Raw genomic sequence first — 11,437 nt, 5'->3', positions numbered from 1 at the left:
CAACCCCAGAGTCGGCCACGACTGGACCTAATGGTCAGGGGTCCCTTTACCTTTAGAAGCCAGTTGAAGATCAACCTCTATGCATGTTCCAAGACAAAGTGATCAGACTGAGGGTGGGAGGAAGCTCCACTCCTGAACTTATCCCAAGGCCCCTTTCCCCATCCCTCCTAACTAAGGCTGTGAGACAACCCCCATGGCTCACCTGAAGTCTCCCGGTTTCCTTGCCCCTCCCCTAGGTGGCAGGGGGAGTGTTTAAATCTGCAGGTAGGTGAGTTAACCTTACAATTATTGGTGGTGGTGAGGATGATGGTGATGCCTGCTGCTTGCAAATTATTGCAAAGCCACTCTGGGGTTCCTGACTGTGGTTAGTGCTTAATGTGTCATGATTAATGACATCAGTGGGACCTACCCCTGTGACATCACCAAAGGCCACTTGCAGGTCTCAGGTTTAGGCTCTGAAATCTTTGGGATGCTTCTGACCTGGGAACCCTATACCTAACCTCAGACCCCCATCACCCTCGCCCTGTCCCATCCTGCAAACAGCCCCACCCCCACAATGTTCCATGAAAATATACTTTCTCTTACACCTCTCTCATTGCTCTCTCAGATACTTGTACTGTTTGAGCCTCAATAAATAGAATAAAATACAAAACTCCAGCCTGTAATAAAAGTCAAATTCTGCTGCTAGAGGCCTCTGCCTCATACAGTGGTACCTCGGGTTAAGTACTTAATTCGTTCCGGAGGTCTGTTCTTAACCTGAAACTGTTCTTAACCTGAAGCACCACTTTAGCTAATGGGGCCTCCTGCTGCCGCCACACGATTTCTGTTCTCTTCCTGAAGCAAAGTTCTTAACCTGAAGCACTATTTCTGGGTTAGCGGAGTCTGTAACCTGAAGCGCATGTCACCTGAAGCGTATGTAACCTGGGTACCACTGTATTGCCTCTTGTTAGGGCCAGCCCCCATACAAGAAAGCTCAAAAGGCACAATGCAGAAGCAGTGACACAGTCTCCTGCTGATACATGATCATGGCCAAGTTGGCAATCAGTGAAACAAAGAAAATTCTCAGTCGGAGGAAATGGCAGTTTGGGGACCACATCACCTGCTTCATCCATTGACAACAATGCCTACTGAAAATAGCCACTCTCACTTGAGTCATTCATAATCCCCATTGTTTCACAGGAACACTGAGCACACCGGCTTCCCAAAACCATGGGCAGCTGAGTCACATGTGCCACACACAGGCAATCCGTTCTCCTTGCTCTTGCTGGTAAATTTCCTCATTGGCACCATCCTTTTCCTTGACCCACAACCTCTGTGGAGATTCAGGCTTCCTGTACATGATTGTTTATTATCCTTGCAGCCCACCCTTCCTCTAAGGAGTTCTGCCTGGCACAAAACAATTTCTCCCTTTCCATTTCTGGATTGTTCCCCAGCTTGCTTTGCCCAGTGTCTTCGAAGACCATCCCTCTGGTTTAACTAGGAGAATTATTCCAAATTCACTTTGAAAGTGGAGCATTTCACTCCTGTTCGTTTGCAACTTCACTTTTCCCTGCAGTGAAACACTACAAAAGGAGGTATTCTTTGGTGACTTTACAGAAAAGTGTGCAAAGATTCTTTCAGTGCAATGTTTTCTCTAATTGCAAATGCTCACCGCTCCCCTCCCTGTGTGTTGGTAAAACACCACACAAAAGGCATCTTATTTAGGATGCCATTGCAAGGAAGCTGTGTTCAAACTGTCTTCAGGGGCACCCCTTACAAAGCACATGTTTGTTTAGTCGTTTAGTCATGTCCGACTCTTCGTGACCCCCTGGACCAGAGCACGCAAGGCACTCCTGTCTTCCACTGCCTCCCGCAGTTTGGTCAAACTCATGCTGGTAGCTTCGAGAACACTGTCCAACCATCTTGTCCTCTGTCGTCCCCTTCTCCTTGTGCCCTCCATCTTTCCCAACATCAGGGTCTCTTCCAGGGAGTCTTCTCTTCTCATGAGGTGGCCAAAGTATTGGAGCCTCAGCTTCAGGATCTGTCCTTCCAGTGAGCACTCAGGGCTGATTTCCTTCAGAATGGAGAGGTTTGATCTTCTTGCAGTCCATGGGACTCTCAAGAGTCTCCTCCAGCACCAGAATTCAAAAGCATCAATTCTTCGGCGATCAGCCTTATTTATGGTCCAGCTCTCACTTCCATACATCACTACTGGGAAAACCATAGCTTTTACTATACAGACCTTTGTCGGCAAGGTGATGTCTCTGCTTTTTAAGATGCTGTTTAAGATGCTGTTAAGTGCATTACAGTAATGAAACCTGTAATCAAGGCACATATCACTTGCAATCATAAGTACAATTGCACCAGATGTTGCCTAGCAACCACTCAGATTGGCATGATCCTTGCGAGTAACTCAAGCGCTATTGGCTGTGTGATTCTGAGGGAGTTTCCCCCGTATGTTTAGTTGTTTAATATCTTCTTGCAATTTTTTTTCTCCTCGCATTATGTCTTGTTTTTGTTCAGCCTATCCAGTATTATCCTTTCCTCTCTGGACTCCACCTGCATTGTTTAAGTGAATACAAATGATCCCATAGGCTTGTGAAAGAGCAAGCTCATTGTTATTTGGAGGGAACCTCACAGAAAAAGGTGGGAAACTATCCATTGATATTTTTGTGACACAAAGAAGTGCAGAAACCACTGGAGATTGGCTGAGCTGCTCTGATGTCATGGAACAGAAGGCAGCAGTGTCTCTTGTGTCATTGGCTGAGCTACATAGGTCCCTTTGTGGGCTACCAAGCCTAGGAAAGATGGGGCAAGCAAAGTCCAAGCACAAGAAGGCAGACGGGGAAAAAAGAAACAAACTGAGAGACTTAAGAAATTAGTAGTGGGGATTTGAAAAGCGAAAACTCCAGGGGGGAAAGCTGGAAAGAAGCGTCTGGGAAAAGAAGGAATACAGAGAGGAGAGTTGTGCATGACCAGGACAGCTGCTGAAGACCTGAGGAATGTTCAGGTTCCATACTGACTAGGGGTGGTAGCCAACTATCACACCCCATCAGCACAAGGATTTCTGATCGTGCAACAGAAACCTCCCCCCTGCGCACTCCCCAAACCCTCCCCACATCTGCTCCAGAGGATTGGGGGAACCCCAGAACAGATAAAGGGGACATACGGGGGGGAGAGGGGGAGGCAGTCCCACTGTGCAAGCAGAAAGCCATGTACTGGTGGAAGTCTAGTGCTCCTTCAGAGACAACCCTCAAGAATCCAGCTAAATCTTTGACTGCAGGCCTCTGCTGATATATATTATGCTGCCTGAGGATGAATTCCAGTGTCACATTTTTCCCACCACAGAGGAACACCCGTGGAGGAATGCATGGGAAGAAACAATGTTGACAAATGCAGAAATCCATGTGCTCAACCACACACACAACAGGGTGCAGACATCTAATCTCCTGCCCACAGATCTTTCCGTCCCTGTCTTGATGTTGCATCTGAATGTAAGATTTCTCCATGAAGGGACAGGAAAACATCTCATTAGATCCAGCTTTGGAATAGTTAGAACCAAGCTTGCATTTTTCTTGCTGAACTTTGCTCAGCAGAAAAATGAGGGCTGCTTTTGAGATTCTCCTCATCCAAATTTCTCATCTCACTGTCCTTTTGAATTACCTGGTCTTCTTTCCAAAATGGAACAGATGCATCAGCAGTCTCCATTGTTGTTTTTCCTGACCTATGCTGACAGGTGCAGTTTGCTTTCAGATTTTTACAGAATTGTAGAGTTGGAATGATCCCAAGGGTCATCTAGTCTAACCCCTTGCAGTGCATGAACCACAGCTAAAGAATCCCGACCGATGGCCATCCAACCTCTGTTTAAAAGCCTCCAGCAAAGTCCACCACCATCCGAGTTAGTCCGTTCCGCTGTTTAACAGTTCTTACCATCAAAAAGTTCTTCCTAATGTTTCATCAGAATCTCCTTTCTTGTAACTTGAACACATTGGCTCAGGTCCTGTCCTCTGGAGCAGCAGCAAAGACATTTGCTCCATTTTCCAGTTGACAGCCCTTCATATATTTGAAGATGGCTGACTATCATATCACCTCTCAGTCTCCTCTTCTTCAGGCTAAATATCCCCAACTCCCTCAAATGTTCCTCATAAGGCTTGGCTTCCAGACCCTTGATCATCTTGGTCTCTCTCCTCTGCACAAGTTCCAGCTTGTCAATGTGCTTCTTAAATTGTGGTGCCTAGAACTGGACACAATATTCCAGGTATGGGCTGACCAAGGCAAAACAGAGTGGTACTCTTACTTCCCTTGACCTGGACCCTTTGCAATTTAAAAAAAAAAAAATCTGTTTCTTTATTCACTGCCTTTGTTATGCAGTGAATAAAACAATCAATGTATGCATTGATAAAAGACTGCAAAAAAAAGTAATTCTAATGCAGTTGTACATACATTGAGGCTATTTTTTGGAGAGACATTTCACTCTCAGTTGCCTCATCTGACTAACATTGGCCCTCCACAGACTTTCCAAGCCTTGTAATGGACAACACCAGGGCCTTCTGCATGCAAGGCACATGTCCTGTCACCATGCAACGGCCTTCTGCCTAATGGTTTGCTAGAAGAGAAGGCCAGATGTTCTTAATAAAGCTTGTTTGTCGCAGCAAAATGGAACATATGCAAGACCTTTTTTGGCTGAAGACAAAATTATCAATCATTTTCCGTGAATGGTTTAAAGAGGATTTTGGTAGAGGGTGTTGCTATTGGAAAAGAATAGTGGTTTTCCCACCCCCATCTTTACGCAAGTAAACCTTTCTGTCTCTGCCACAAAACTGAGAGGCCCTCTAAATTTGCCAAATTTTTCAATAAAAAAAAGAGACAGTCTCATTTATTTTGGAGTGGAGCAGGATGGCGTGCCCTAGAACAGACTCCCCCTCCCCTTGTTCTGTTTCAGATAAACCTCTCATCACAAACACATTCTGAGGAGAAATGTGATGGGGCTGAAGCCCTTATCGCAAGGCTGGAGCCAGTTTTGTTTCCCAAGAATAGACTGTTTCATCCAGGATGTGCTGGGGGGGGGGGGGAAAGGTGGCAAGAAGCTGGTTGAGTCATCTTCCAGACCTTCCAAGTGTCATGATTTTCCAGAGACTATCCCAGAATTACAGAAGCCATCCCGGTTTCTGATTTGATCTCGGAATGTCCTGCTTTTCCTTTTTCCTCCCCTCAACGTTTTGGAGAACAATTAAAAGTGATGTGTGTGTGAGAGAGAGAGAGAGAGCAGGTGCAAAAATGGACCTCTGTTTATACTAACAATAAAATATCTGCACCAAATGAAACCCTTCCTATAATTTTGAAGGCAAATGTCACCAATCCGCTTTAAATTCTTTAATTGCAATGCTTTTGCCAGGCTAGAATGTATCCTTGAAACATGATTATGTTGCCTTGATTATCTGACGGGAAAAACATGGGTGGGTAAGGCTGGCACCTTCAGTTTCTGTCGTTTGCTCGAGGCACATTGATTTACTCTGGCCTTTGACATTTGAGAGAGATTTTTTTGGACCTACCTTATTCTTGTGACTAACTGGTTTACAACTGCTTTTGATATTGTATTTTAATCTGATGTGGGCTGCCATGGGGCCTTATGGTGGCAGAAGAATGAATGATGGCCTCCAATGACATTTCAGATGTTGCATCTCAGAGATGACATTCAAACCTCTGAATCTTGCATGGCTAGCAAGTCGTCTGCAAAGTTAAGAGCAACATCAATTGATGCAGCCAGGAATGTTATGCAGCAGGGAGTGAGGGAATCTTGCTCTTGCATGGAAAAAAGTTCCTCAACCCAGCATGTAAAAACCACAGGGCTAATGTTTATGGGGACAGAATTATGCCAGCATGTAACTCCAGTGCTTCAAAGACTGTGCAGGCTGCCCACACTACTGGGACAGATTCAAGGTTCTTGTATTAATTTGTAAGACCCTTAACAATTTGGGCTCAGTATACCTCAAGGGCCACCTAAAGCCTTATATTCCTTCCTGGTCACTGTTAGTGGTCCCACAGTAGGGACGCGGATGGCACTGTGGTCTAAACCACCGAGCCTCTGGGGCTTGCCGATCGGAAGGTCAGTAGTTCTAATCCATGTGTTGATGGTGAGCTCCCATTGCTCTGTCCCAGCTCCGGCCAACCTAGTAGCTCGAAAGCATACCGGTGCAAGTAGATAAAGAGGTACCACTGCGGCGGGAATGTAAATGGTGTTTCTGTGCACTCTTGTTTCTGTCACAGTGTCCCATTGCACCAGAAGCCACATGACTCAGAAAAGCCTGTCTGTGGACAAACGGTGGTTCCCTCGGCCTTTGACTGGACTTAACCATCCAGGGGTCCTTTACCTTTTTTTTTTAGTGGTCCCCCATGGCTCAGACGCACAAGCCATATCCACCGGAAGCCATGCACGTTCAGTCTTGTGAGTCCAATTTAGTGCAACTCCCAGCCAGCTCAAGCTATTGAACTTCCAGTGCCCACTGAAGACATATTTTATTCCACCAAACATTTTAATTGAAGTTACGGTATTGGACTAGGATCTAGGTGAGACCAAGGTTCAAATCCTCACCCCTTTGGCCATGATGGTCACTGGCTGACCCGGAGCCAATCCTTGCCTCCCAGTCTTAACCTACCTCATAAGGTTGTTGTGGGGATTTTAAAAAGGGTGTGAGAACCATGTACTGCACCTTGAACCCCTTGGAGGAAAAGGTGGGGTAGAAATGCAATGAATGAATAAATAACTGGGTCTGATTTTAGAGTTTTGACCGATTTTTACCTTTTCTGTAGTGCGTGTCATGCACACCGCTTGTAGGGAATCAGAATATAAACAGTATAGATAAATAGAATACAAATTTTTGAAATATAGATTATAGAAGATGCAATGTGCCCTTCAGTGATTATATGTGCACCAGGACCCAAAAAAACTGTGCAACAGCCAAATTGTTTAAATACTTAACAGTTTTATTTTAGGTTTGCTATCCACACACAAACAGCAGAGACCAACACATAGTATACATGGTATACACAAAGCAGCCAGTACAATAGGCATTTCCATCCTTTTGCTGTATATCTTGCAAAAGAATCATATCTTTAACAAAAATTAAAAGCCCCTCCCTTCACAAACACACTGCAATGGGCAAGGATGTCAGTGCTGCATAGTTGATGGAAACCAACCATTTTGATAAAGGGAAGCCTCTGAAGCCATCAAAGGCTGGTGACTGCATTACTGGGCATGGCAGAAGACAACAGGGGGGGAAAACCCCAACACAAATTAAAATGCATTTTCAGAGAAGTCAGAAAGTCAGTTTGAAGTCTGTACAAGTCACAGATGTGATATCTGCATTACAGAATTAAGAGCAGGTCCTTCTGTCTCCCCCAGAGAGCTGCAGTTCTGCAAAAGGGCGAGATTTCTAATTGAGACTCCTCCACGCCAAACTACAATTCCCAGGATTCTTGGGAGTGAACCCACCATACACCATTGCAAGTAAGTTTGCAAGGTGTACTAACCCATCATACCACATGTAACTCTGCTACCCCTTTGTGGTTCTTTTCCTTACTCTTCACTGGCAGACAAGGCAAGCAACTACTTGCAAGCCTGGTAAAACTGGTATAAATGCAATGTACACCTGTGGTGTACAAAGACCTAAAGATACATGTGGCCTCTAGATGTTATTGGCCCCTATCTGTGATTATCCTTGGCCACTGGCTAAGCTGGCTGGGACTGATAGAGTCCATCAACATCTGGAGAACTACAGGTTCCCCATCTCTGTCATCTAGAGCTGCACTAATATGTTTTGACAGGTGTAACTGGTTGCCAAGAGGGACCGACAGGTCTAGAATTTTGAGGGAATGGATCTAGAACTTTGGCCACATGGTGCTTTTAGAGAAGAATGTCAACTGGGACCATTTTGCCCCACCCCGTGACTTTCACAGTGTCCTCCTTGTTGTAAATATATATATATCAACCTGATACCTTCACAATTTTTTTCTTCTCACCATCTATAGAAGAAAATAAATAAACCCAGAAGTTCTGATTCCATTCTCAAGTTCTTTGAATATCACTGCAGAACTCTTAGTTTCAATGGAACACACCAAGCATGTGTGGACAAGCAGAATATCAGGCCCAGCGACTTGAATTCACAACCTCTCTTAATATATAATTCCATTTTACAACCTTGTAAACAATCGGTTAAGGAAGAAGTGGGAATGCCACTGTTTTTAGTCAACAGAAATCCCCATCCCCAAATACCATAGAATCAGCACCATTTTGAAATCAAGACTGCCTCTATTTGCTACATGTGGCAGAGAAACAAACAAAGTGGAAGGGACTCTATCAAGATGATGAAGGGTATGGAAACTAAGCCTTATGAGGAACACTCCCATGAGGGAGTTGAGCATGTTTAACTTGGAGGTGACTGAGAGGTGATATGATAGCCGTTTAGATATTTGAAGATTGCTGACTATCACATGGGAGAGGGAGCCAGCTAATTTTCTGCTACTCCAGAGAGGAGGACCTGAACCAATTGATTCAAATGATAAGAAAGGTGATTCCAAGTAAACCTCTGATGCTAAGAGCTGTTCAGCAGTGGAATGGGCCATCTGGGAACATGATGGATTCTCCTTCATTGAAGGTTCTTAAACAGAGATGGAGGTGGAACTATCTGTCAGGGATCCTTTCACTGTGGTTGCTGCATTGCAACAGGCTGGACTAGATGAACCTTGGGGGTCCCTTCCAACTCTACAATGCTATGAAAGCTATTGACCACCTTACATCCAATGAAAATAACTTGGAGAGAAAGGTGGTGTTGATTCACCCATTTGCAGACACATGAAAAGGCACTAGCAGAGTTGAACTGAAGGGCATAGGGGCACTAAGACATGGGTGGGCAAAAGGCAGATTGACTGGGAGATCTCTGGCTGATTTGCTGTTTAACAGCAGCAACAATTTTTTATTGGGGGGGGGTGGGACTGCCATTCCCTAGAATTTCAAACCAGGGCTTCTCCCAGTCCAATTTGGAGTTGCCAGGGATTGAACCTGGGACCTTCCGCATGCCAAGCAGATGCTCTACCACTAAGCTATGGCCTCTCGTCTCATGGTGGGAACAAGCACGCTATTCTCACTATAAGGGAACAACCATAGCATTCCAGCCTGGAGAGTTAAAGACGAAAACCTTAAGGTGCAATATCACACTAATAAGCTCCAGATATCAGAAGTGGAGTAATGGGGACCACCTCTTCAGCATATCCTTAGTATAATGGTTGACTTAGCCCCAGGCATCAGAGCAGCTGTAAATATCCACCTGACCGTATGATTTCCCCCTTCCCTGAAAATTGTTCAAGTAGCACACAAGGATGGCTGCAGGAAACTCAATTTGGCCCTTAAAGATTTTTCATGCACAGTACAAAGTCAGCTTGGCAAATATCCAGAGCACTTCAGAGAAAGAGGCATTCAGATTCACAGGTATTTTGCAGAGGCTTACTGCAATCTCTGGAAATACTCATAATACAGCAATGAATTTGGAAGAGGTGTGGCTTATGAATAACTCCTAAGAAGAGAAGAGAAGAATCTGGGTTTTCTCACTCCCTTGTGCATGTGTTGGAGAGATAAAATGCCCCCTCAAACTGCTATAGGGGTTGTTCCAAGGGAAATAGGCAACAAACAAATGGTTTACTTCAACCAAGAAAGACAAAAAAGAATAGAAAAAGAGGTCAAGCACCATTTAAACCTACACGTTTGGCCCGTAAACATGAACAGAAGTAAAGCAACCCATCCATCATCAGCCCTGCACAGAAGCCGGAAAGCAACAAGGGGGTGGGAATTTCTAGAGACCCACAACACATCAGGGCTGGTCAGCCTTGGGGGTACCTTACTGTACCGGTTGGAAAGCCTTGCATTTTGCTGTGGGTGCAATGGTAATCCCTTATGGTCCTTTACAATGGGAGGGTGTTGGGGTGATGGGTCCCCAATAGGAGATGACCCCTTTGTATTTCGGAATAGGCTGGGGCCATGACTCTAAGGAACGGCCGACATTGTCTCTGGTCCATCTTGGACGGCAATTTCTCTCAATCTCCGATCTTGCCTTTCTACTTCATGACTGCAGGTTGCACCATGCGAGGCAGAGATTGGGTGGTTTGGCAGCTTCGAGGTAGTTGTTTATTCCTGCTTCACCACTGAGCGCCCAGATCATCAAACCCTCCTACTCAGCCCCTTCTCATTGGCACTCTCCCTTGCTTGCTCTCATTCTCTCTCTCTTTTGGCCCATTTAGAATCCTTTAGTTCGTCCAAATGCACTATGTAACAGATCCCACTCCACTCAGTCGACTCCCTTTTCCCTCCTTCCCTCCCCCCGGAGGCTATTTTTGTTTCTTTTTTTTTACACTTTCAGCCACTTGATCATCAAGAGCCAGAATTATGCTCATTAGGCCTTGGTCAATACGAGGGTCCAGCCCGGTCAGCACGGCCTCAGGGTGCAAAAGTCCAGCTCCTGTGGCTTCTTCCTGAGGTTGCAGCGGTCGCGGGGCAGCAGGACGGCCCCCCTGCCCATGCACTTCAGCATGCGTCGCTTGAAACCCCGGCCACATGTTTTCGAGCACGGCGACCAGGAGGAGGCCTCCCACACCGGGCAGGGGTCCCCACATATCCTGATGTCAGTAGGCCGCTGAGTGGCATCACACGCAGAGGCCGCCTGGCCAAGGGCATCGCGACACTGCACCATGCGCTTCTGCAGCCCATTGCCACAGGTGACCGAGCAGTCCTCCCAGCTGGTGGTGGCCCACTTGTAAGAGGGGCGTTTGTAATCCGGTCTGCCAGGATCAAGGCGGTTGGAGAGGGTGAGGATGCTGTTGGTGAGGACCGGCGGGCGCTTCCCATCTTTGCGGTATGAGGACTTGTCCTCCCTGCTTTCTTTGGGCAAGTAGAAAGAGTATCGGACCCGAGGCGGGGTCATCTTCCCCACGGACAACACTTCCACCGTCAACGGTTCCTGGATGGGCATAAAGGCTTGGAGGCTCTCCACAGCTGTCCCGGTTCCACTGTAGCGCAACACGCTCCCCTTGACCATCAGGTCCCTCTCTACCGCCGAGACAATGAAATGCCCATTCAGGAGGTATTTGCCGTGCCCGTTTTTCACAGCTAGGTAGTTGTCATCACTGACCAAGCCCTTGTAGCCCCGCTGCCGGATGTCAATGCTGGAAGCTCCTGCTGGGATGAGCACCACAAAGTTGTAGCCATGCCTGGATGAGAAGGGGGGGGGGGGAGAGAGATTAGATGTGATACAAGTTAGCAAGTTCGCACAGCATAGGGCTTGCATGGAGTGCAGAATTCAGTCTCAGAACATCTCAGGATGGAAGCTTTTGAGCCAGTTGGGCCCAGAATTAGCAACAGCATCCTCAAGCAGTTGATGGGAAGCCTACTGTGAGCCTTGGGTGTCAGGAG

General features: G+C 46.3%; 1 protein-coding gene across 2 annotated transcripts in view; it reads right to left on the bottom strand.

The window, feature by feature from the left end:
* Window positions 1-6,942: 6,942 nt before the first annotated feature.
* ADAMTS15 (ADAM metallopeptidase with thrombospondin type 1 motif 15) overlaps window positions 6,943-11,437 on the bottom strand; it is a 41,880-nt gene continuing 37,385 nt past the window's right edge. Inside the window, exons 8-9 of one of the 2 annotated variants that reach the window (XR_014542082.1) lie at window positions 7,472-11,235; window positions 6,943-7,437 (exon numbers count right to left, since the gene is read on the bottom strand). Coding sequence is in view for 1 of the 2 variants with exons in the window: in XM_083588422.1 (XP_083444548.1) it covers window positions 10,455-11,235 (781 nt within the window). In the remaining variant the exon portion in view is untranslated. Of the gene's footprint in view, window positions 11,236-11,437 lie in introns of both variants that reach the window. The other variant, XM_083588422.1, reaches the window with a different exon arrangement.

The sequence above is a fragment of the Podarcis filfolensis genome (genome assembly GCF_964270895.1).
Source record: "Podarcis filfolensis genome assembly, chromosome: 15".
Taxonomy (NCBI): Eukaryota; Metazoa; Chordata; class Lepidosauria; order Squamata; family Lacertidae; genus Podarcis; species Podarcis filfolensis.
Note: the sequence above shows the minus strand (reverse complement) of the source record. Positions and strands in the feature narration are given on the sequence as shown.